The sequence below is a fragment of the Talpa occidentalis genome, unplaced genomic scaffold (genome assembly GCF_014898055.3).
Source record: "Talpa occidentalis isolate TD23 unplaced genomic scaffold, MPIMG_talOcc4v2.1 talOcc4.16, whole genome shotgun sequence".
Lineage (NCBI taxonomy): Eukaryota > Metazoa > Chordata > Mammalia > Eulipotyphla > Talpidae > Talpa > Talpa occidentalis.
Genome location: NW_023601653.1, coordinates 33,182,501 through 33,210,011, shown reverse-complemented (window position 1 = coordinate 33,210,011; position 27,511 = coordinate 33,182,501). Strand labels below are relative to the sequence as shown.

The following is a 27,511-nucleotide window of genomic DNA, read 5'->3' as shown; positions in this document are numbered from 1 at the left end:
AAACCTAACAAAAGAGGTAAAGGACCTAATACAAAGAAAACTATAAACCACTGTTAAAATAAATAGAAGAAGACACAAAGAAATGGCAATACATCCCCTGCTCATGGATTGGAAGAATTAATATAATCAAAATGGCCATCCTACCAAAAGCAATCTACAGATTCAGTGCTAGTCCAATAAAAATTTCGAAGACATTCTTCAAACAAATAGCACAAATATTGATGAAATTCATATGGAGCCACCAAAAACTCCAAATAGCCAAAGCTCTCCTGAAAAAAAAAAAAGAAGGGAATGGAGGTATCACACTCCCAGACTTCAAACTATACTACAAAGCCATAATAATCAAAAGTGCATGATATTGGAACAAGAACAGTCACAAAGACCAATGGAACTGAATAGAAAATCCAGAAATAAACCCACAGATTTACGGTCAACTAATCTTTGACAAAAGAGCAAAGAATATGCAATGGAGCAAAGAAAGTTTGTTCAATAAATGGTGCTGGGAAAACTGGGTCGCCACAGGCAAAAGAATGAAGGTTGACTACTACCTCACACCATGCACAACACCAAGTCAAAATGGATTAAAGAACTAGACATAAGACCTGAAACCATAAAATATATAGAAGGAAATAAAGGCAAAACACTACATGACATACACCTCAGTAACATCTTTAAAGACACGTCACCCAAAGCAATGATAGTGAAGGCAAGATAAACAGATGGGACTACATCAAATTAAAGAGCTTCTGTACAGCAAAAGAGACACAACCAAAACTAAAAGACACCCCACTGATTGGGAGAAAATATTTGGACACAACACTAATGATACAGAACTGATCACAAAAATCTACAAAAGCTGATGAGACTCAACAAAAACAAAGTAATCAACCCGGTCAAAAGTGGGCAGAAGACCTAAAAAGAAACTTCTCTAAAGAGAAAATGCTAAGGTCAACAGGCATATGAAAAAATGTTCAACATCACTTGCAATCAGGGAAATGAAAATCAAAACTACAATGAGATACCATCTTACACCAGTGAGAATGGCACATATTAAAAAAAAAAAACTAGCAACAACAAATGTTGGCAAGGATGTTGAAAAAACGGAACTCTCCTGCACTGCTGGTGGGAGTTTAAACTGGTTCAACCACTATGGAGAGCTGTGTGGAGATTCTTTAATCTGCTAAAGATGGAGCTTCCATATGATCCAGCAATTCCACTTGTAGGAATTTACCCAAAGGACACAGAAACATTAATTCAAAAGGGCACCTGCACTCCTATGTTTACTGCCGCACAATTTACAGTACCTATGGAAACAACCCAAATGCCCAAAAATGGATGACAGGATCAAGAAGATGTGGTACATATACACTATGGAATATTACTCAGCAATCAAAAAAGATAAACTCATCTAATTTGCAGCAACATGGATGGAACTGGAAGGGATCATGTTCAGTGAAATAAGCCAGAAAGAAAAAAAGTACTGGATGGTCTCACTCATAGCAGGAATTTAGAAAACCTAAATAAGGGACCAGGAAAAAGACTAATTATGATAAAGAAAAAATCAAAATCAACAAGTACTATAAACCAGAGATACACTAAGGAGGGGGTGGGGGGAGGAGAGGAGGGATTAGGGCCAAAATAAGGGGGGTGGGAATTGTATGGGGAATATAATCAAAATGACAATGCATACATTGTGCAAAAATGAAAAATGATGTAAGAATTATATAAAATTTAAAAAAGTGAAAAAAAATTTCTCCACACACAAAATATATATATATTAAAAAAATACTAGGGCCCCTTCCCCAAATATGAGGCAGAAATGGACAGAATTACAGGTGGTAAAGTGCAAACTAATAAACTTAGAGGAAATTTTAATAGCTTTATCAGAAATATAAAGAGAAAAGCTAAACAGAAATTTAGAAGACATAAATAACACTATTAATCCAATGAATATGCTTAGAGCCATATTTCTAAAAATTAGTTGTTAAAGATTGGTTCAATTATCTATATCCATTACTTATCAGATTCATTAGTTATTAGTCCATAAATAAACTGAAGATATATTAAATAGGCCATGATTTTTACAATGACATTAGATAGCAACAATAAATAAGTGACCTAAAAATCATAAGCATTTGGAAATTAAAAACATACTTCTAAAAATATATATGTTCAATCATGAATTTATGAAATGTTTAGAAATTAATGAAAGTTAGAATACTGGTTATTTCATTGTGTGGAATACAACTAAGCTATACTTAGAAGCAATTTATAGCCTTAAAGGATATAATATAAAAGATCGTATTTAAAACATGATTCATTTTACAAATTTCAGCATGATTTTTTGAAGTTAAGAGAGATAATAGAGTATGATAGAAAGAAGCAAGAAAATAATGAGAAATTAATGAAATAAAAAATTAAGAAATCATAGAAAGGCAATGAAAACAGGAGTTCTTTGAGAAGACATTTAAACATAGCATGAAAATGAAGAGAAAAAAACTATAGATATTAAAAATGAAATAACTACAAAGGAAGAGATTTTAAAATAGAGAATATTACAAAGAATTTCATGCTCATGCTTTTAACACCTAGATGAAATGCATAGTTTTAGAGTAATAAAATATTAAATAATCAGAGCTATTAAATCATTAATCAAGAATATACTATGTGTGTGCACATGTGCACACACACAACAGTCAGGTTTATAGTTTTATATGTATGTTTCACAGATTATATGGGAAAAGTTAAATAAAAGGAGTTTGCCAACAGGTCCAAGTAGGTTTGCTCCTTTTCCCTCTACCTCCCTTTTGCAGGAAATAAAATAGTTTAACACTAGAAAATTTATTACTATAATTTACTACCTAACAGAACACAGGAAAAAAGAACATATCATCTGAATAGATGTGATGAAAGCATCACCAAAATCTTACAATATTCATAAGGCAATTCTTGGCAGACAATGGAAGAAGGGAACTTCCTTGTCATAGCAAGAATTCTAGCTGGCAGTGCAATGGTAGAAGCATTCCAGATAATGTAAAAAAAATACAAAGATACCTTTTTTCACTTGACAATGATCTAGGAATCCTGACTGTGGTAAGCCAACACAAAACAACAGAACAACTATTAGAATTACTTCAGAAAGATGAATTGCTTAAAAGTCACTGTCCAAAAATCAGTAAGTGGACAATATCAGGAATAATAGATTCGAAATATGATTTTTCAATTCCCATTCCCAGTAATAAGAAACCAAAAAGTATCTAGAAGCAAATCTAATAGAAGATGTATATGGCTTATATGAAGGAAATCATAAAATTTAAATGTGCGATTAAAAAGTGAAATAATCAAGAGATATTCCATGGACCTGGATGTTAAGATACAATTTTTGAAGATGTCAAATTGATATGTAAATCCCATTCAATTTTATCAAAACCCCCAACAGCATTTGCATGTAAATGTGGAAAATGATACTAAAATTCATGAAGAATAATCAGGATGTTTTGAAAAAGAGTAAGGAAAGATACTGGTATTACTCAGCATCACAATGTACTCAGTCAGTGATTATGAATGTGCTATTGGCACACAGTGGACATAATGGCCAACAGAAGACAGGAGCTGCAAGAATATATAAGGATTGGTATATGGAAATGGGTGTTGCAAACCAGTGGAAAAGTCAGGACTATTCAACAAAAATTACTGAGATAATTGATGATCCACATAGAAATAAATCAAATCCAATCTCTTTTTCTCATTATTCACACATGTATATTCCAAAAGGGTTAATATTGACTTTGAAAAGCAAAAGTTTAAAAATTTTATAAGAAAATATTGGAAAAAATGTCTTTCTCACCTTGAGAACTGTGAAAGAATTCTTTGAAAAAAGGCAGAAAGCACAAACCCTAAAGGGAACATTTGATATTTGACTACCATCAAAGTAAAAAATTCTATTTGATCAGGGACATAATGTACAAGGCTAGTGCACTGGAAGAAGATTTTTGCAAATCATACCCTGGCAAATGGTAACTGCTCAGAACATGCCAAAGTGAACTTTATACAAATCATGAAAAAAGAACATAATTGATTCAGTGCAAGAACAGGCAAAAGAACAAGGCAGTTTGCAGAAGAGGATGACATAGTGGCCAATAAACATGAAATAATGCTTGACTTCATTCTTATTAGGAAAATCCAAATTACAACTAATGAGACACCATTTTATACCCATAAAATTTTCAAAATCAAAAAAATACTGAGGATGTGGAAAAGCAGAGAATGGTATACATTGTTGGTGGGATATAAATGATTACTTTTCCTTTGAAGAGAAATTGATAATACTAAGTAAAACTGAAGGACAGATATAACATGTATTGGAAATATACTGAAGCCAGTAAATCATGGTCATGGTGAACTGTAGAATGGGAGGGAGGGAAATAGGAAGAAGAGGGTGTTGCTGCATGGAATATAATATTTCACATGGTTAAAAAGTGTCTGAAGTGAACGTGGAAAAAATACCAACATTATTTAAGTAAGCTGGGAGAAGGATAATGCAATTCTGTACCACATGTTTCTATATGACTGTGGTATTTTGTAATTTCTTTCTTTTTTTTTTTAAATAATCTTTATTTTTATATTCCCCATACAATTGCAACCCCCTTATTTTTGGTTCATAGTTGTTTGTTGATTTTGATTTTCACTTTCTTATAGTTATTCATTTTCCTGGTCCCTTATTTAAGTTTTCTAGATTTCTGCTATGAGTGAGACCATCCGGTATTTTTCTTTTTCTTTCTGGCTTATTTCGCTGATCATGATCCCTTCCAGCGCCATCCATGTTGCTGCAAATTGCATGAGTTTATCTTTTTTGAATGCTGAGTAATACTCCATGGTATATATGGACCACATCTTCTTGATCCAGTCATCTATTTTTGGGCATTTGGGCTGTTTCCAAAGCTTAGCTATTGTAAATAGTGCTGCTATAAACATAGGGGTGCAGGTGCTCTTTGGAATTGATGTTTCTGTGTCCTTTGGGTAAATACCTAGGAGTGGAGTTGCTGGATCATATGGAAGCTCTATGTTTAGTAGGTCCAGAAATCTCCACACAGCTCTCCATAGTGGTTGGACCAGTTTGCACTCCCACTAACAATGCAGGAGACTTCCTTTTTCTCCACATCCTCGCCAACATTTGTTGTTGCTAGTTTTTTTAATATGTGCCATTCTCACTGGTGTAAGATGGTATCTCATGGTAGTTTTAATTTGCATTAGTGTTGAATGGAAAGTCTTTAGGATTAAGACAATGGTTTTAAAAAGTGGCAGAAGAATTAAAGTGGAATAATGGCTGCTTCATTGAAAGAAATGGGGGAGAGGAGATGTTTGGCCAGGAGCTGGAGTTGAAGTGGATGGTGTTGATTTGGAGGAGAGATGGCATCTGTGAAAGTGAGGTCAGCAGGCGGTGGGGGATCAGGGAATAAAAGGCCAGATGGACTAAACTAAATTGAAACTGTTTCCAATTGAGCTATGAGCCTGGGTATGTACAAATAGATGTGATTGGCTGTCAGTCTTTCTGAAGAAATTTGACCAGGCATAAAATAGATAGCTTAATGAGGAAATTCTCTAAATTTATTCTATCTCACTTAAAAAACCCCTGCAATTCAGTTTACTACAAAATAGATACTCTATCTCAGAGAGGGATTAAATGCTATTTTATCTATGGATTGTGACAGTATTAAACAACATTTACTGTTTTCCAAACATTGGATCTGATCATCTGTTGTTTATTGTTTATTGTGCAGAGGAAAGAAAGATTAGTTGTTAGAGTTAAAAATAATAACAGCCCATGCAGATGTATTTTCATTGAAGACTGTATGTATATGTTTTCTTATGGGCTAAGCTTTTGCTAAATATTTCTTTCCAAACTTGAGGTTTCCTTGCTGTGGAATTCAGTGAACAAAATGTTTTTCAGGTGAGCCTTGGCCAGTAGTTCCTAAAATATGTATGTATATTGTCAGGTAAGGTAAAAGTATCAGGCTTTTCTGCCCTCCTGCCATCAGGATAGATGACGGATCCTTGCGGTCCTGAATGCATGCCTGATGGCGGTCACCTGAAGTGGGTACACCTGAGCTGAGAGACCGAGTTTATAAGGGTGGCGTCACGGGGATGCCAGCAGAAGCTGAGAGAGAAGCAGAACGAATGGAAGAGCAGAGACCACCAGAGAACGCCAGAGAGCCCAGAAAGAATGAAGACTTGCTGGGGGCTGGGAAACCTGCCAGCCTCTCGGCCCCCCAGCACCCCTGCCTGCCATGTGCCTGGTAAATCCAAATAAAAAGCTTGAAAAAGCCACCAAGGTCTCCAGGACTGTCTCCCTCCTTTACCCGGTCTGCTGGATCAGAAAACCCGCTCAGTGTCCATTCCTGCCCCTACATATACACACACAAATGCACAGATACACACGTAATTTCATTGGTCAGTTTGTTAAAATGATTTTTTAAATTAACATTGATATACAACAGTGCATGATTCAGAAATACAGGGTCCTACCTTATCATATATAGGGCCACATCTATGAAATAATTCAGAATTTCTGGAGGGTGTTATTTTAAATGTGAATGTTAAACAATAAGCCCAGGTGATTCTGATGCAACACCTATTGGGACATTGCCTGGAGAGAAATTGCTATAGGTGATTCTAATATTTACTCAGTCATTTCACATTTTTTTGTGTGGCCAGTTAAATGTAGTAAGATATTGTTCGCGTGGTATAAAGTCAGGAATGGACAGGGCAGGTTTTCTGATCCAGCAGACCAGGTAAAGGAGGAGTCGGAGTCCTCATTGACTTTTGTAGGCTTTTTTTGGGATTTAGCAGGTTCATGGCAGGCAGGGGTGCTGGGGGCCGGGAGGCTGGCTGTCCTCCCAGCCCCCAGCAAATCTTCACTCTGTCTGGGCTCTCTGGTGTTCTCTCTGCTTCTCTTCTTCTTCTCTCGGCTTCTGTTCCTTCTTGGCTTCTGCTGGCGTCCCTGTGATGCCGCCCTTATAAACTCAGTCTCTCAGCCAGGGTTCCCTCATCTGTCCTAATGACGGGAGGGCAGAAAAACCTGATACTTTTTACCTTACCCTACACGGTAATATGTGTGAGTAGAACAGTTGTGCCCACATTAGTTTGAATGCTATAAATAATTATACTACAATAGAAAGAGGCAAACAGAGGAACACAAAAAGTATTCCTACAAGAAGCTGAAATTCTAACACAAAATAGTGCATTAAGTGCATGTAGATAAAAGTTAAAATGTATTAGTTTCTTATGGCAACTGTATGTAACAAGTTACCACAAACTTAGTGACTTGAGGCAATATAAATTGATTTTCTTACTATTCCAGACATTAGAAATTGGAAATGATTTTATAGAGTTAAAATCAAGGAGTTGGTATAGTGGGGTCCAGCTGGAGGCTCTGGAGGCACATTTGTTTCTGCTTTTCCAATTTATAAAGTTGCAATCCTTGCATTATGTGGCTCACAGGTTCTTTCTCCATCTTCCTATCTCCAGATTTCTCTCTGCTTATCTCATCTAATGCATGCTCCTTTTGTGTAGTCAAAACTCCCTCAACTCCCCTCTTATAAGAAAATTTTTTGATTACATATAGGACCCATCTGAATTATTCAGTTTTATCTCTCATCACAAAATTACTAATCTAATTATAACAGCAAAGTTCATTTTGGTAACACTCATAGGTTCTGAGGAAGCAGACATGGATGTCTTTGGGGCCATTATTCACCCCAGCTGACCACATGTATATTAGAAAAAAGTGACAAGAACAGTGTGAATATGGCAAAGCCCTGCTTTTTTTCTTTGAAGTACCTGTAAGTAAGTTTGACTTCTAAGCTCCATTGTGAACTAGTAAATGCTGTGCTTAGTAAATAAATATGAGGTGATTTATAAGAAGACACTATTCAGGTTGCCATGATGCTAATTTCCTTGCCTGAAGCAAGTGCACTTGGAAGTTGGAATCAATCTGTTATCACAGCATTTTAGTACTAGAACAGAGAAGGACCGTCAAAGTTTATTGCCATTTTATGGGAGTCAGCAACATGTTGACAGCCCCTATTGGGCAAAAGGCACTGTATTAAATACAGTAAGGAGTGAAAAGAAATGGAAAAGATGGACCCAGTCCTTCAAGAGCTAGTTCCATAAAGAGATGAGAAAAACACACTTTAAATAATCTTATGAGAACCTATAAATACCATGAACCTATAAATACCATGAAGAACCCCCATAGTATATAGTGAAGCTGTCTCAGAATCCTCAGTAAAATTCTATTAAAGGGAGAAGGGAGAAAAAACAAGTAGGACAAGCCATGAGGGCAACTCCCTCAGTGACAGTATTCTAGATTTTCCTAATGACAGTATTTGAGATGAAGTGACATTTAATATAAGGTAGGCATCCTTAAAAATGTTTGAGTAGGGCTCCCTGGTGGCACAATGGGTTAAGTCTCAGCACTATCGAGCTATTAGCAGTCATTGAAGCACAAGTTCGATCCCCAGCCAGGGAGCTACCCACATGGTGCAGCAGACCTCTCCTGTCTTGCTGGCTGCTCCCCTCAGCAGTGTATTTCAGTCAATCCATCTGTTCTGCTCCCCAGTCTGTCTCTGGTGAATCCTCTCATCCTCCAGCACCTCTAGCCTGCATACCAGTTCTTGTATGCATAAATAAATAAATCTTAAAAATTGAGTAATGATTTTCAAACTATCTCTTCTACGGATCTGTGATATGATAATCAAGGAGAATCACATTGTTTCTGCACTTTGTGGTTTTGCTGTCACCACGTGCCTCATTCTTTGCATGGGTATTGCACTAGCCATCCATTCACCAATTCTAAATCCTCCTCAGAAAGAGTTCTTGACTATGATGATGGATACTGAGATTACTGGCTGTTCTTGCTATAAAAACCACAGAACCAAATTTCAATTGTAATATTATGTCTCTTTACACACTGGCCTTCCTGTTCATATGTGTTCAATCCTGTTGCCCAAATAATCTCTCATTTTCAATCATGTTTCCCTACTTCAGACTCTGAAGTGGCTTTCTATTTCTCAAATCAGCACATCCAGTTGTCTGTCGATGGGCACTTAGGCTGGTTTCATGACTTGGCTATTGTGAATAATGTTGCTATGAGCAGAGGAGTGCATAAATATTTTCATTTTGGAGGGATAAATACCTAGAAGTGATATTGCTGGATGACATGGCATTTCCATTTTTAGTTTTTTGAGGAATCACCATGCCATTTTATATAGAGTCTGCATCAAATTACATTCTCACTAACAATGGATGAGAGTTCCCTTTTCTCCACATCCCTGACAGCTTTTGCTGTTTCTAGTCTTTATATAGTTTATTCTCACAGGGTTAAGGTGATCTCTCATTGTTCTTTTGATTTGCTTTTCCCTTATAATAAGTGATATACACTTTTTATTCATGTGCCTGTATATTATCAGCATGCCTTCTTTTAAGAATTGTCTGCATGGGTCTTTAGCCCACTTTTTGATTGTTTTGTTGTTGTCAAGTTTCATGAATTCTTTGTATATTTTGGAAATTAACCCCAGATCAGACATGTGATGTGTGAATATCTCTTCCTAGTATATAGGTTTTAGAATACTTACATACTCAATGGAATGGAATACTCAATGGAATACTACTCAATTACTAAAAAGGATGAAATTATGCCTTTTTAGACAAAATGAGTGAGTCTTGGGCTGATTATACTCAATGAAATAATTTAGGAAGTGAAAGACAGCTATCAAATGGTTTTATTCCTCTGCAGAATCTATATAACTGAAGAAAACAAACTTGCAAAGTAAAAAGCATAATCCTTAGGCTCTGTGAAAAACATACTAGTTTCTAGAGGGTGAAGGGGGGCTGAGGGGGGCAGATAACAGGAAGAAAGTTGATAGCATTGATGAAGAGTGAGTGAGGCATGTACATATGAGGTGTGAAGTTTTACTCCCCAGGTTATATAGTGTTGTAAATAAGTGGAAAATCAATGACATTTGAGAGGAATGAAAACTAGAATACCTAGTTTACTAAAATATTGTTTACTTGAGATGACAAGGCCCTTCACATGTTCTTGTCTTTTGGACTGGCCCTGCCTGCTCCAGCCCAGCCAACTCCTTCTAGGCCCTCTTCTAGATTCTTGTTTATGTTTATTGGTTTCCACATTTGGGGACTGATATCTTGTTTCTGTTAGAGTTTTGTGTGTATTTATATCTCATTTGATTTACACAAAAATATGTCTTCTGAATTTTAAATAAGACTAACACTCACGGACTTTTAGGTTTTTGTTTTTAATATCCCTTTCTCCATGTATCAATATATTTATCTTCTACTTAATGCCAAAAATATCTGCTTTCTCTCTGGCCTGTTCTGTTTTACTGATTTGGATGAAGAACTCCCCAAACCAAATTATATTCACATAGGTGAATTAATTCAGCTTTATTGGCCCAGAATTTAGTAAAAACACATCATTGCTTTCCAGTTATTAAAGAAAGGGACTGATTTTTCAGTTAGACAAAAGGAAAAGTAAACTTATTATAGTTATAGTGATATTTTAAAGTCTTGAAATAATGTCTTCCAAGGTTCCTAATATACTCTGGTGGCATAAAGCTTTCTCAGAAAATAACTGGCAAACCAGAAGGTTTATTTAACTTAACATGCCAAATTACAAACATTAAATCAGAGAAAATGTTTTTCAAGTCTTTATTTAAAAGGTGTGCTACTATTGCAAATGCTTCCCCCCCCTTAGCTTTATGGTATAACTACAAACTGTTTAACATAATTATATAGCAGCTACCACAATTCATTTTTAATGCAACAAATAATTAAAAGTGTGAAAAGGGGCTTTAGACAGAGATTTAGTTTCATTATCCTTTGAAGTGACTCTGTGACTCCAGAAGACCTTCATTTCAAATTCTTGATCAGATTCAGGATTTATTGCTAACTCTACACTTATTCTGCAAGTATATTACACAGAGAAAATAGAAAATCTATGAAGTATTTTATATAATTAGAAAGTCTCCAAGATTATATAGCATAGAAGTATTTGTTTATATTTTTGGCATTATATTACAGTTGTATATGTTTTCCACCTTTTGTTTGAAATCTATAATTCACTGAAAGATAAGAATGTTATATGTAAGAATTTGAATGATTGTTTGCTTCTCTTTACTTCCATGGCACCTTGTCTCTGTTTTTTGAATCACCATCACTATGGAGAGGACTTCTCTGAAGAGCCACTGTGAATCAGGTTCACTTTGTCATTGTCAATTACAAGATTTTGTTTTATCTCCCTATTGGACTGCAAGATCTTTGAAAGAAGAGACTGTGTCTTGTTTGCTTATCTTTGGACACTCAGCATGTCAACAGCTCTGAGAATAGATGTTCACTAAATATTAACTAAACAAGTACCTATTGATGAAATCCTTAACAGTCTTTGATGTTCTTATTCTAAATTGTACCACTATAAAAGACATAGTGAATTTGAACTTATCTAAAGTTCCCTCCCATGATGACCCTCTTCCAAAGAACATCTTATTTAATGGTAAAAACATCAGCACCACCTCCTCTACCCTTACAATACAGATGGCATTTCACAGATGGTGGTACTTTCTCCTACCAAGTGCATGTGGTATCAGGATTCTTTCTGACATTTCCTCTGAGCAGCTACTCTCACTTGTCAGCGTAGTGGAAAGTTAATGGCCATCCTTGTCTTTGTAAGATATCTGCCTTCAGCAGATTGAAGATATCTGCCTTCAGCATTTTCCCCCTCTGATGACTAAGATACTTAAAAATCTTTTAAAAATTGAAATAAGCATCCTTTAAATAGAATGAGTCCATGAAACCATAGAGAAAATCCACTGAGTCCAATAGACGCCCACTAGGAACACCTGTTTTCGGAGTTTATATGTTCACACATTGTATGATACACCAAAAGCTCAGGTATAATATGGTATATAAACTATAACCTTTGGAATAAATTTTGAGCTGAGCCCCAGAGGAAACTAACAAACTTTCCTGAGTTCACAGTAGTGAGGAAACTGTCTCAAACCCTGGCATACCAGTTCTTAGTATAAAGTCCTTTCCACTGGACTGAGTGAGCATTGGTTGTTGGAAGAAGCTATGCAGAGGGAGAGATAAAGCTTGGCAAACAATTTACAATTTCAGAACTAGGCTCTTATCATGGAATGTCAGAAAATGCAAATAAGCAGGTGTAATAAAATTATATTTCATTGCTTTTGAGTGATAACTATGTTTATGAAGATTTAGTTTTTATGTGATGATTAAGTAGAATCTCGTTACTCTAAAATACAAAAACAACTGTTTTTTTTTCCACAGTGTAAAATGAATTATTATACAGCAGACTTTTGATTAACCACACAGGAGAAATATTTTCTACTCATCATTCAACTGAGTCTCACTTGTTCCAACAGGCACTGTAGTCAAACAGGAGAAGATAAGGTGAATGATTGTTCTTAAGTGTGGGTGTGACTGCAATTGGCTTAACTTGGTAACGAAACTTGGTAACTAAAAGGCTTGTTCTATAGAATATTAGGACCAGTTGAATAAATCCTTCCATTTTTCTTCATCCTTACTGCCATCTTTCCATCCATACCACTATCATCTTTCACTTGGACTTGTAGAATAGTATAATCATTTCCTTTTTTTTTTCCTACTCCCTCTAATCTCTCATTTATACTGCGGCTGATGTAATCTGTTAAAACTTAATTCTAAGCATATCATTCTGTCTAAAATCTTTAAATGGCTTGCCTATACCCATAGCATTACATTAATATTCTACAATTTGGTTTACAGGCTTTGATTTAACATGATCTGAAGTTTCTCTCTTCTTCTCCAGCCTCATCTATTGTTATAAAATCTCACTTTTCTAAGTTTACCTTTCTTGGGATAATTTTAACATGTAGCATCTTTTACCTCAGTGTACACAGACTAGTTTTTCTAAAGGTATGTACATAATCTTGCTGAAATGGAAAAGTCATTTTGTCCCTTCTGGCTTAATATCCTCCAGTGAGTTACCATCACTATTATTATAATGTCCAATATTTATTATTGCCTTTAAACTCACTTATTATCTGGTCAGCACTGTTGCTTTTGTTACTTCGCCTTGGGATATCAACCTCCACTTGGTAGCTGATTGCATCCAGCTTATCCTTATAAACTCAGCTGAAATATTCCCTTCCCTGAGAACCCCACCATTCTATAAGTAGGTTCCTATTATATATGCTCTTAGGCCCTGTACATAACTATGACATTTATTTATTTGTTTGTTGACTGCCGCCACATATAGACACTTGAGAGGCAACTTAAGCAAAACATTTTGACTTATGAAAACAGAACTTTCATATTATTAGAATGAATAGATAAAAATCATTGTGATTGTGCAACTTGCATTCTTGGAAGAAAGGCAGCAAGAAGTAAAATGAATAAGTAAAACTTACATTTGGTTTAATGGCAATACATGTCATGGGAAACAATAAAGTAAAGAAAGGGGATAGAGTTCTGAGTGGGAGGGAAGACCTCTCAGAGAAAAGAGATATTTGTACAAGTGCCTAAAGGAGAAAATGGAAAGGGAGATGTGAGATAGGAGAAAACTCAAAATCCTTGATGGGAGAATCTCCCCGGCATATTTGAGGAGTGTCAAAGATAGTAGTGTTATGAATAGAGCATGGATAGTATCAGGCAAAGCAGTGGGGAATGAGTCTGCAAAGTAAAGGGGACAAGATATTTTAGAGACTTTTAGAATCTTTCTAAAATCTTGAGCTTTTACTGTGAATGAGATGGGAAGTCACCGAGGGAGGAGGGAAAGTAGAAAAGTGATATGATTTGACAATCATTTTAATAGGAACATTTTGATTGCTGTGTAGAGGACAAAGGAGGGGAATAAAGGATGAAATAGTAGCAAGAAACTAGAGAATTTCCTCCAGGCAATAAATGAAGGAGGCTGGATCAGCGTGATAGTAGTTGGGTTGTGAGAACTGGTTGGATTCTGGATGTATTTTTAAGGTACAGCCAAAAGGATTTTATTACTATTTGTTCATGGAGTATAAGGGATAGTAAGCGTGATCTTGTCATGAATAGATTACAGCTATTATGCAGCAAAGCATTGGGTAATGAGACTAAGAAGTAAAGGAGACTAGATAAGACAAAAAAGACTAGGAAGAGGAGGTTGTGTGTATGTGTGTGTGTGTATGTGTGTGTAAAATATCGGGTGTTTGGTTTTATATGTATTGAGATGCCTGTTTGATATCCAAGTGGGAGATATCCAGTAGGCAGTTGGATTATTGAATCTGAAATCTGGTGTTATGGCATAAGTATTCAGCATCTAAATGGTATACCCATGAAACTATATATTTTCACCTAAGATCAAATATATCTAGGAAGTGAAGATATCTATGCATTAGAACCTGGGACCCTCCAATATTGAAAAATGAGAGCGATGATAAGAATGAATCAACCAGGGGAGTGAGAAGGAGTGTTCAGAGAGGGTTAGGGGGAAAGGAACAGAAAGATAGAAGCTAAGGGAAGAAAGTGTTTCAAACATGGGAAATGAATAACTGTGTCAAATGCTGCCCATAGGTTAAGTATGTTGAGGACTAAAACTAACTGCTGGATTTGACATCCTGAGGCCATTATGGATCTTGATGTGAACACTTTTGATAGAGTAGTGGAAATGCACTTGTTGCAAGAAAAATTAGAAACAAGGAATATAAATAGGCAGCTACCTTCCTTATACACATTGTCTCAGGTATAAGTGCTGCATTTCATTCTCAAAAGTATTCTAGTTTGGGCCACTCTGGTGGTGCAGGTAGTTGAGTGCTGCACTGTGAAGCTGTCTGCACCCTCTGCAGTGCCGGTTCGATCCTCTCTGGCCTCAGAGCAACTCACATAGCAAGCAGACCTCTCCTGTCTTACCCGCTGCTCCCTTCAGCAGTGTATTTTGTCAGCCGGCCTGTTCTGTTCCCCACTCTGTCTCTGGTGAATCCTCTCACCCTCCCTCGAATCTGGCCTGTACCCCTGCTCTTGTATAAATAAAAAAAGAAAAAAAAGAAAAAAAAAAGAAAAAAAAGTATTCTAGTTTGGGTTTTAACTTTATGTTCATCCTAATTATGTAAGAAAATCTTTGAAGGAGTATTGTTAAAAACAATAGCTGGAGGAACTATAAACTTAGCAAACAGTATTAATATATTTGCTGATAAAAATGATCCAATAAGGAGGCAGAGATTGGTTATACATGAGAAAAGGGGAGAGTTTGGGGAATGATGTCTTTAAAAAGCAAGAAGGGATAGAATTTGGGGGACATGGCCTTAGATAGGAGCTCAGTCAGTTCATCTTTTGTAATGGAAAGGAAGGCAGATTACACTGTTACATTTCTTACATTACATTTTTGTTGTTTGTTTATTTGTTTTCCACATATTGTGAACCTCTTAGGAGCACTAAGTATGAATGTCTTGTTCACGATGTGTTAGAAAATTTTATTGTTTTGCTCCTTACTCTAATGCCTGGCACACAGCAGGTATGCAATTAATGTTTGAATGAACAAATGAAGGTACTGTGCTAAGCATGTATATGTTTTATTTTTTTACTCACATTGGATCATTTCAATCAAATCTTGACAACCAGATTGATTTAATCGTATTTTTCTTGTCTAGGCTTACAAATAGCTTGACTAACTGATAGAGCTGACTGATAGGAGTGGCTGTGTTTCTACCCAAATCAATGATGCTTCCTAGGAGTAAAATCAGCAACCCTGCTGCATCATTTTGCAGTGATCCCAGTTATAGTTTTAACATGAATTTCCTATTTCCATCACCTATAAAAGCGATCCATTGTGCCTCAGTATCCATTTGTCATGTATGGTTTACCATTCCTATGGCATGTGTCACTCTCTGTGGTTTCTTCTAATTTAATAATAAGAATAGGAATTATATCTTCATTGATTATTTTTCTCAATACTGCTTTGTCTTATTTTTAGTTGGAGAACGTATTTCCTTCATCACTAAATGCTGAGTCCAGGCCCTGGTATGAAGCATATGCCAAAACATATTTGTTGAATAAATAAATGAATGAGGGCCTCCCCTGGTGGCGCAGAGGTTGAGCGCTGGGCTACAAAGCTGCCTGTAGCCTCTGCAGCGCCAGTTGGAGCCCTGGCCACTGACGAGGGTCCCACATGGTGCACAGACCTCTACTGCCATGCCCGCTGCTCCCCTCAGCAGTGTACTTCATTAGTCTGCCTGCTCTGCTCCCCGCTCTGGCTCTGGTGAATTCTCTCACCCTTCCATGCTTCTGACTATACCCCGGTTCTTGCATAAATAAATAAACAAACAAACAAAAAGATAAATAAATCTTAAAAAAAATGAATGAATGAATGATCAGATATGCTACTTACTGTCTGTAGTGGATGATATTGGCACACGGACCAGATCTCCTTTTTTTTGATGTGTTCATCCTCCAGCTCCCACTGCTTTCCTCCTAACAAATCAGGCTTGAAATCATCTCCAAAGGACTATCCTTGGGCTACCAGAGCTATATCACCCAAGTGCTCCAAGAATAATAAGCATCTGGGATTTTATGTCCTCCACTCTGGAACCAGTTTCCACTAACTGAGGGGTAGGAGTATTGAAATCTAGTTCTTTTGCCTCAAGGAGGCACAAACTCCCAGGGCAGTTTATACTCCAGAGCTCCCTGTGGGGTTAGGGGGAGGCCAGGACTTTACCTCGAGTTGTACCCTTTCTTGACCTATGTCCTTCCTTATCTTGCTTCCCTGGCTTTCTGTAGGTTTCTCTGGAGAACACTTCCATAGTAGATCACTTGTACATTCTATTCTTTCCTTAGGGTGTGCTTCTTGGGATCTCAAAACATTGCCTATTTATAAGCAGTTAATTTCAGGGACAAAGAATCATGACAAGTCTTTCTTGAGTGTTAAGTTCTGTTACAAGTGGTCTCTCCTGGTAGTTTTTGGTGGCCACCCAAAAATAGTGTATGATTTGGTTGTTGGGTGGCAAATGGCTTCCCAATTTCCATCAATAATTATTTTATTTAGTCAATATTTTATTATAGGCCTTTCTAATATAAAATCACAATGCATTTTCCTTGACTTTCCACTTTTTGATTGTACACATCTCTGTTCTCTCTCCTTAAACAAGAATAATGAAAAATAATTGTATAATCAATTCTTTTATGATTGAATACAGCTTCCTTTTGTCTTGCTGTTGAATGTAGATATCCATTTCCACATACTGCATAAACTACTGTTTTTTTAGTGATTTGGAGTGAACACTGACTCCTTTATCTGTAAAATGGGATTGGAAGTAATGTGCTTTGGAACTGAAAAGCACTTTAGTAACCAGCTGGTGGCCACACCTTCATTTTATAAATGGAACATTTGAGACCCAAAGAGGTTAAGTAATTTGTTCAATATCACCCAGCTTGATTAGTGGCAGAGCAGGACTAACACCCAATTCCCAGACTGCTGTGCTCTCTACTGCTCCACAAAATACATATTTCTTATTCACAGAATTGATATGAGGATTAGGGACCACATCTGTGAGAAATAGATTTAGCCTTTGGAAAGGAAGATGCTGGATGGCTTTATGAAAGCTTTATGAAAACTAATCTCATTTTAACCTTTTCTGTACAATTGTTAGTTTTGTACAGTTTTATGCTCTTTGCCTCAGGCTTCTTTTTGGCCAAGGACTAGATAATATACAATGCATGATTTAAAAATCAATATTAAGTAACCAGATTGTGTGAGAAATATGAATTGTTTCAGCTGGTTTTGAAGTCATGAGCAGTTGCAGACAGCTTTCCAGAATAGCAATCATTTATGTACATGAAAAGTTTTCAATTCCTACTTTGCATATTGGGAATAAGGACAGTTGGTTTCAAAGAAAAGAAGGAAGCATAAATTATATTTGTGTTCAATTCGGTAATACTTCCAAAGCTTGATGCAATGTGTTAACAAACCATGAATTTTCTCTCCTGCCAAGCCACTATATCCTGCCTACTTTCAGCATAGTCAGGGAACCATTATACTAATCCACTGTACCTTCATATCTCTAGCAAGCACATGTAAGTGATAACTTGGAATATTTATTTTGATGCAAGGTGTATAAATCTTCTCTATGACATCTGTAAAGTGAGAAAATTATGACTTACTCAACTTGGCTATTTAATTGTTTAAGTTTGGTTCTTTCAGACACAGCATGCTTTGATATATGAACAAGAATACTGTTAATTTTTGCAGTATTTGAAATGATTTGTGTAGATTCACATGTGCAGGGAAGATAACATTTGAGTACCAAAAGGTTAAAGTAACTTTCCTATATATTTTTAACTAGGTACGATTATATGCAAGACCTGATGCTATCAGAAGAGGATCTGGGGATTATGCTCTCCATATAACAAAGAGATTGATAGAATTTTATGAAGACTACTTTAAAGTGCCCTATTCCTTGCCAAAACTAGGTAAGAATTTTCTTGGTCATTTTATTGGAAGGGTTTCTCCTTCAAGCTGGAATTTCTTCTTTATGTATTTATCTGATACATTTCAGAAGCATGAAAATCCTAAGGGTTATATTTTTGAGAATGTAAGTATGAAAAATTTTTCTTTTGAAAAGGAAAAATAAAATAATATTTCTGAAGTCTTGGCAAATAGTGCTCATATGAATTAAGAAAGGGATTTAGGATTTAGCTTAAGGATTCTAAAAGATAACCCAAATAATGATAATTTGTTGAATATGTACTAGTGAAGGATGTTTGCAGACATCTCATTTAATCTTTAGGACTACTATATCAATAGGTACTGTTAGAACATTTTCTACAGAGAAAATTGAGATCAAGGAAATCTTCTGTACATTCAAGCATCCAATATGTGAAGGAGTTGAAATTAAGACCTACTTTGGTAGGTCTTAATGACTCCCGAAACTATTAAATATTTTACACTGCAAAGGCACTTACTGATTAATTTATCTTTCCTAATAATAAGGTGTTGGTCCTCAATTATTTATTCCTTTGATTGTTTTTATTCAGCCATATTTCAAGTACTCAGTGCTAGTAAATAAACTAAAAACAAGACAAAGGGAAATTTTATAAATGAGCTTTGTTCACCATGAACCTTCTTAAGTTCCTTTTATGAGAGTATGCTCAGTAATTGTTTGTTGAATGAATAAGTGAATGAACTTTGGTATCCATATTTGATTGAATCTGCCTCTTTTGTAGGACAGTGAACTATAACTTTCCAGGAACTTAGAAAGGGTACATATACCCATTAGAATTGCTGAAACTATTTTTCATTTTCTGAAAACCTGTTTTGAAATGTTATAACACAATAATCCTTTGTCCCTCTTCCCACAGAGTCCTCCTTTTCCTTCCCCAAAGCATTTTGATCAGTATCCTCATGAAAGTCACTGCTCATTGGCAAGAATACAGTGCTTACCTGATCAAAAGTGCTAGCATTTGGACCACAGGTTTTCCTCTCTGGAGAACTGGGCCTATTTCATTAAAGCAACTGCCTGCTGTGTAGTTTTATTGGTCTTACAATGAGTAGTTTCAAAAAGTATATAGAAGAGTTGATATTGTTATCAATGTGTGTGCAAGTTTAATGAGTGATTACAAAATTCTGAGGTTTTCTTTTAAATATGTGCTCTTAGAATTTGTGAGATTTTATTTCAAATTTCTAAACAGAATTTTATTTCAAATAGGATCTATGTTTTGTTTTGTTTTGTTCTCTTTTCTTTCCTTCTTTCCCGCTCTTTATCAAACTTCCTTATTAGAATCTATTATACTGAATCTCCCTGGTAGGCACCCAAGGCAGAAAGAAATATCTGACCTCATTTGCATGGGAAGTGACCCTGTTCTCTACTTCAGGTAAAACTATCTGGGAACTTCCCAGTTTGACCCTAATGTAAAATTCACAAGTGCTTATGTTGCAAGTTCAGCAGGAGAAGTAAAATGTGGATCTTTGTCCCCTTTAGATCAGCAATTAGTAGAGGAACTCAATTTATAACTTCAGGGGGTTCCATGTAACTGTCAGCTTGCAGCAGGAAGCATTTCTGTTCCTCTATTTCTCTCACAATTGAACCATGCAGGCTTTCATCTGTAGAAAAGAGCTTTGTTCACTGTTACTATTACTTGTTAAGCTACCTTATGGTGTATATAATTGAATGATTTGACTTACCCTGGCACACTTCTTTTTATGTGTCTAGGGGAGTTACCATTGCCCATGGCACTTTGTAAAAATTCTCTTAAAGTTCTACTTGTTTTGTATGTCTACAGGTATTTAAAACTATATGTTAATGGATTTATAAATATGCTTTCTAAATGCCCCCTACCTAAACATTTCTAAGCACAGAAGCATTTTGACAAATCCTTAGTTTTCATTGAACATTATGAATTATGTTTTAAATAAATTCTATGAAACTGCTCAGTCTTTGGAAATGATGCATGTAGATCTCAGCTGAAGCTACCTTTATACTTTGTATCTAAGATGGTTTCCAAAAATCTGTTCTTCCCTCCCTCCCACATTAATGTAATAAATATTTTTTTAGTGTCTCCCATAGGAGCTTTTCTATGTGATGGGGATACAACAGTGAATAAAAAGGCAAAAATTTCTTCCCTCCTGTGGCTTACATTTTGTCAAGTGGAGGCAGACATTAAAGCAATTAATCACATATACAGCATATCAGGTGGAGACAAGTACCATTAAAAACGAAGCTAGTATGGAATAATAGGAAGTGTGAGGAGTAAACCAGATCATAGGAAAGAAGCTGAATTTTTTAAATGGATTATTATAGAACATTTCACTGGGAAGTTGTCTTTTGAGCAATGAACTTATGGGAGCAAAGGAGTGGGTCAAGTGGTTATTATCAGGCCAGGACTCTAGGCAGAGGGAACAAGGTGCCCAGAATTTGAGATGGGACTTTTCTTCTTATATTTGAAGCAACAAAGATTCAAATATTACCCGTGTAGAGTGAGTAAAGAGGTTAGAAGAGGGAGGTGAATTGAAAGAGTAATGAGTATATGAGAGCCAACAGGCAGTAGTAAAGACTTTGGCTTTTCTGGGTAAAATAGAAAACAAACCAAAAACAATAACAAAAACAATTATAAACAAAGACAATTATAAACAAAGACAATTATAAACAAAGAAAATTATAAACCAGAGACATCCTGCAGGGGAGGAGGAGGGAGAAAGATCAGGGGGAGGGAGGGAGAAGCACAAGGGACTGCGGTGATGGTGCACAGGTGCATAGGTGAAGGAAATTCTATGGGGACTACACTGGGGCGGGGTGGGGGGAAGCAGACATTGTTTAAAAATGAGCAATGATGTAAAAAATATATAAATAAAATATTAAAAAAAGAAATAGAAATCTGTTGGTCAGTTTTGAGCAGAAGTACTATGTAATCTAGCTTCTGCTAGCTTCTTGTGACTAAGTTGATAATACAATGTCAGGCACTGTTTTTTCAATAGAAGGTGTAACTTTTGCCTCCCTGTAGCATTTGGCAATATCTGGAGACATCTTTGTCACAATGTGGTGGGGAGTGGTATGTGTGTGCTATTGACGTAGTGGGTGGATGCCAGAGATACTGCTGAACATCCTATAATGCACATGACCATGTTGGGGTACAGGGGACGTTACCTCCCTTTTTAATGACATCACAGTGTTACAGATGATCATCAAGGTTGTGAAAGTAGGAAAGAGAATAGGAACAAAGAGAAACTGATCCATTTTTTAGAGGTTAGAAACATTAGGAGCCAGTACATGCTACCATGAAGGAACAACTTATTAAGGCATTCAGGATTATGTATATTGTGTTAACCAACTAGTGAATGTTTTTCAAAGAACAAATGATAAATTGTGTTAACTTAAATAGGAGTGAGAATTGACCATTAGTTGGTGCTAGTTATATGAAGGTCACTAAATGACAATTGACAAGGACAGTTTGGTTATAGTATGCATCTCTCTGAAGGGGTGGGGGGCAATGAAGTGCATTGTAGGTGCTATTTTCCTCATCCACCACTGACACGAAGTCTCCTTGGACTACAACTCCCAGCAGGCCATTAGCTTCCTAAATGGGAAGCAGCTGGGAAGGCTCAAGTTGGCTCTATATTGGCGATGCCTGGGAGCATACAAAGGCAAAGAAAGCCTACTGTGGGGTCAGGAATGACACTGAGCAGGTTTTTTATAATCCAGCAGATCAGGTAAAGTCAGAGTCAGAGTCCTCAGTGTTTTTTTGCAGGTTTTTTATTTAGATTACCAGGTAGGTACATGGCAGGCAGGGGTGCTGAGGGGCTGGGAGGCTGGCAGGCCTCCCCAGCAGGTCTTCACCCTGGGCTCTCCGGCCTTCTCTCAGCTTCTGCTTCTCTTGCTTCTCTCTCGGCTTCTGCTGGTGTCCCCATGAGGCCGCCCTTAAAAGCCCAGTCGAATCCCATCTACCTATGCCCATACCCTACTACAGGTGCCCGCCATCAGGCATGCATTCAGGACCACAGGGTTCTGTCATCTATCCTAATGGCGGGAGGGCAGAAAAGCCTGATACCTTTTACCTTACCCTACACTACTCTTTTTTTTAAAGATTTTATTTATGCAAGAATTGGGGTACAGCCCAGAGGCGTGGGAGGGTGAGAGAATTCACCAGAGACAAAGTGGGGAGCAGAACAGGCAGACTGATAGAAAACACTGCTGAGGGGAGTGGTGGGCAAGACAGGAGAGGTCTGCTGCACCATGTGGGTATCTTCCTGGCCGGCTGGCCATTAAATCAGTGCTGCAGAGGCTGCAGACAGCTTCACAGTGCTGTGCTCAACCTGCTGGGCCACTGGGGAGGCCCAGAAAGCCTACCCTTAGGTGAAAGATCATTAGTTTATGGAGGGGGGAGGTGAGGGGGAGGAAAGGGAAGGAAAGAAAAAGGAGAGGGAGAAGAGAGGGAAGGGAGAGAGAGGAGAAAAGATTTCAAATATCAGGTTCCCAATCAGACTCCAACAATTAGCAATCCTCATGTGGGCAAATGCTTGGCCAGACAGGCTCAGCCCCAAACAGGATGGCAAAAGGCTTGAAAGCTTGCAACAAGTCTAAGACATCTGCCAGTAGGGAATCACAAGGAAGGGATTAGGCAGATCCCAGAGAATTGTGACAGGGAACCGTATAATCTACCATGAGGTGAGGATAATGACTGCCATTGACTCCGCCAAAACGCACAAGTTCCCGGATGCCCCCCATTCAGCATGGACTGCTGGAAATTGTAGAATGTAGGATAAGTGAAAAATTATGAGGCATTTCCAGACCCTCCCGCTACTAGCATTAACAATGGATCCCTATGGTCCTGCATGCATGCCTGATGGCGGACACCTGGAGTAGGGTGTGGGCATGCGTAGGTGGGAACACCTGGGCTGAGAGACTGGGCTTATAAGGGCGGCATCACCGGGATGCCAGCAGAACAAGAGAAGACAGAATGAGAGTAGCAGAATCGAAGAAGGGGAACGAGAATGCCAGAGACCCCAGAAAGAGGGAAGACTCGCCAGGGGCTGAGAGGCCTGCCAGCCTCCTGGCCCACGAGGCACCCCTGCTTGCTGTGTACCTGGTAAAAGCTCAATAAAAGCCTGAAAACCACTGAGGACACCAGGACTCTCTTTTATCCATCTGCTCGGATCATAGAGAATCTGCTCCACCCTTCCTGCCGCTACGTGGAGGAAGGCAGCTGCATGTAAGTGGGGATGGGGAAAATGGCGCGGTTCACTTCTTCCCCATTTCACAGAGATGCATTTGTAACAAATTCCCCCTTTTAAAAAGTCACTTTGCTGTTCTGTCATAATCTGCATGTCTGCAATATCTTTTCTCTTCTCTCTTCCCAAGTTTTTTTTTTTTTTTTTTTTTTCATTTCTCATGTCAAATAGTTTAACTTTCTCTCCTATGGCATTGTGCTGTGCTAGTTCACCTCTAAGGTCTTGGTTTTTCACTCCAACTAGTTTATTAGGATAGTTTTCTAAGAGGAATTCTAATGCTGGCTTTAAGGACAAGAATTTATTCTCCTTGTTGCACACGGCTCTTTCTTTAACAAATTTTTATGCAAAATAGGCAGTCAGTTTATGTTGTGTGAGGATTTGTTTTTAAATCTCTAAATTAGGTAATTAAAATTATTTGCTTAAGGTTTGCAGAGATTTTCTCATTCTTGGTGTTAAGTTGCTATGAGAGGTAGAGTGTACCTGACATAATGCAGCAAGCCTTTCTGTGCCATGTGCCCTATTTTCATGAGAATTATCAGAGGCACGTACATTTACTTTAAATGCTGGTGGAACTTGAGAGGATTATGCTTAGTGAAATAAGTCAGAAGGAGAAAAACAAATACCAGATGGTGTCAATTGTATATGGAATATAGAAAAACAAAAAAAAGTTCTGATAACAAACCCTAGAAATCTGACTGGTATTGTGGCTACTAGAGAAAGAAGGGCATTTGGGGACAGGGCAAAGTGAACTCTGATGGAAGAGTGAAGGTACCTTGGTGTTGGGTGTGGGGTGGTAACATACACCTGAAGAGTATGGTTTTATACCTTGCAATCATCTACAGTATTGTAAATCAATGTTACCTCAATTAAAAAAATAAAGTCTTGTAGACATGTAAAGAATCAAGTTATCTCAAAAGCAAATGGGTGGTGTTTACTAAGTTGATCCGCTCTTAAGGGTTTTGGGTACTCTAATCCATTTATCTTTATTACAGCCTTTTGAGGTATTGCCTCATCTTCTAGGCACTAAATAGTTACCTTCTAAGATAACATTAGCAGGAATTAGTGGATCTATAATTCAAACCTAACCTTCAGAGTCTTGTGATTTGTAACATTCCATAAATTTTGTGAATTCAGATATTAAAATGTACTTTAAGAAAGTAGAAAATCTGACTGCTAGGGGAATAATAGAATAACTATTTTTGTTAATTTCATATTGATGTTGATTTGTTAATTACATATTGGTCCTTATAGAAAAATGAAAAGAGAAATGTAAAGAGAAACATTTAAAAAAATGTTAAAGAGAAACATTAACATGTAAAGATGAAAAATGTAAAGAGAAAATGTAAAGAGAAACATTTTTTATAACTCACAATTTCTTAAATTAGAAGATATACTTGAGTATTTAGGGATTTTTTTCCATCATAGATGTTTCATAAGTTGATTAGGTGGCAGATAACATGAGTCAATTTAGTATTGAAATAATTTGCTATTCATTTTATTAGACTTCAATTAATTATGACAGATAGGTTTCAGTTTCTTTTTGCTGCTGCTTTGTAATTTGTAAATCAATAAGTTTTGTAAAGGACTTTGTTTGATTGCTACTTTTCAGGACACTGTGCTTTTATGAAGAATTCATTACCTATTTGGCACAGTGCTGCTATAGTAAAGAAAGCACAGATATTTTTAACAAGAATTTCTGGCCTCGAGGAGATTGTGGTTTTGTTGAGGAGAGAATTCAATATTTTTAGGAGAAAATGGATTGCAGTATCAAACAGTATACAATATAATCAAGCACCAACATTTTGTAGGTAAAAGTATAGTACCCTGTAAGTTAAGAACGTGGGATCATTATACACTGCTGTAGGCATAAAGTATACATCAAAGGAAGCCTTGCCTTTACCTGAGTTCCTAAAAGAAAAGCAAATATTTTTTTTAAAGATTTATTTTTATTTATATAAGAACTGGGGTACAGGCCAGAGGTGCAGGAGGGTGAGATAATTCACCAAAAACAGAGTGGGGAGCAGAACAGGCAGACTGACCAAAATACACTGCTGAGGGGAGCAGTGAGCGAGACAGGAGAGGTCTGCTGCGCCACGTGGCTATCTCCCTGGCCAGCCAGGAATCGAACTGGTTCTGCAGAGGCTGCAGACAGCTTCAGAGCACTGTGCTCAACCCACTGCACCACTGGGAAGGCCCAAGAGAAGCAAATTTAATCAGAAGTGGAGAAAAAAAGGGGAAACACCACTTTGAGAATTGTATAGTAGGAAAATTTTGCTCATGGATACTTTGGGGTCTATGCATCATTTTGATGGAGTCTATTTTTCTCTGTATAAGATATGGGAGAAATTGCCCTATAGAATTCACAAAGAATAGAGGCTAGCTTGAGGGATTGAGCTTTGCTTAAGCTAGAATAGTTATATTCATTTCTTTATTGTGGTGATGATGATGATGATGATTTGCTTTTTGCAAATTGTAAAGTTTTAATGTTTTCTTTCATAAGATATTTTGTATCAACTGCTAAGCATCCACTCTATGGTTGTGTGTCTTTATTTTTTAAGCAATGGATATATTTGAATTTAATGTGGAGTGATTATTATCTAATACTTCCATCTTGTGCATCTCATAGTTATTTGAGACTTAATTTTTTAAAGAATGACTTGTTTTACTTTGATTATGATTGGTAAATATTTGCATAGCTTGTTGATATATTAAAGTAATAAATACATATTTTAAATAAAATCTCTGAAGGTTCTTTAAGTAGTTTGGCCTAATCCTGTATAATGTTATTTTACTTGAATATGCTCCTTCAACCAGAATTCCTCAAAATATTTTATTGTACACTGGAGGTATTTAATTTTATGGCTGCTTGGTGGAAGCTGAGGTAGGGACTGCTCTGTGGGTTAATGTTATTAGTGCATCTTGATTCCCTAGCTCTCCACTCTGAGAACCATTTTTGCCAAAACACCATTGAATGCTATTAAAATGTACATAGTTACTTCAATATTTAACAGTAATTTTATCACAATTTAACAAGTTATTCCCTCCATTAATTATTCTATACAGCCATTTAACTATTCTTGTTAAGCTGTTTTGCAGTTATTACATGCTATACACTTCCAAGATTATACTAACAGACCATATATATGATACTCAATGTTGATTTATGTAATCACTAATGTAAAAGAGAAAAAAACAATAGTAGAGAAGAAATCAATGAAAACAATGCATTTTAGTGGGAATGATGCATGAGATTATTACTCCTACTAAGTAGCAATGCACAAGTACACTGAGTAGAGAATTTAATGCAACACAAACCAACTATAGAACTGAATTAACTAATTAATTCAACAAACATTTATTGAATAGTTACTATGTACAATGTACTCAGCAATGCTAATACATGCCCTATTCTACTAGAAGCTTAAAATCTAGTCAGAGAAGTTTTTTATTATTTTGCCAGCTTGCCAATACTATTATATGTTAAATTTGCTGACAGCTTTGCTCCTTCCTGCTCTAGTTTTAAGAATTTTAGGCTTTTGGGCCTTGCCTGGTGGTGTAGGTGGTTGAGCGCAGCGCTGTGAAGCTCTCTGCAGCGCTGGTTTGATCCCGGCCGGCCGGGGAGGGTCCCACATGGCAAGCAGACCTCTCCTGTCTTGCCCGCTGCTCCCCTCAGCAGTGTATTTCATCAGTCTGCCTGTTCTGTTCCCAGGTCTGTCTCTGATGAATACTCTCACTCTCCCTTGCATCTGG

General features: G+C 37.0%; 1 protein-coding gene across 1 annotated transcript in view; it reads left to right on the top strand.

The window, feature by feature from the left end:
* The window catches only part of TRHDE (thyrotropin releasing hormone degrading enzyme), a 371,478-nt gene that overhangs the window by 106,691 nt on the left and 237,276 nt on the right, over window positions 1-27,511 (top strand). Inside the window, 1 exon segment of the mRNA XM_037513975.2 lies at window positions 18,384-18,510. Coding sequence (XP_037369872.2) covers window positions 18,384-18,510 — 127 coding nt within the window.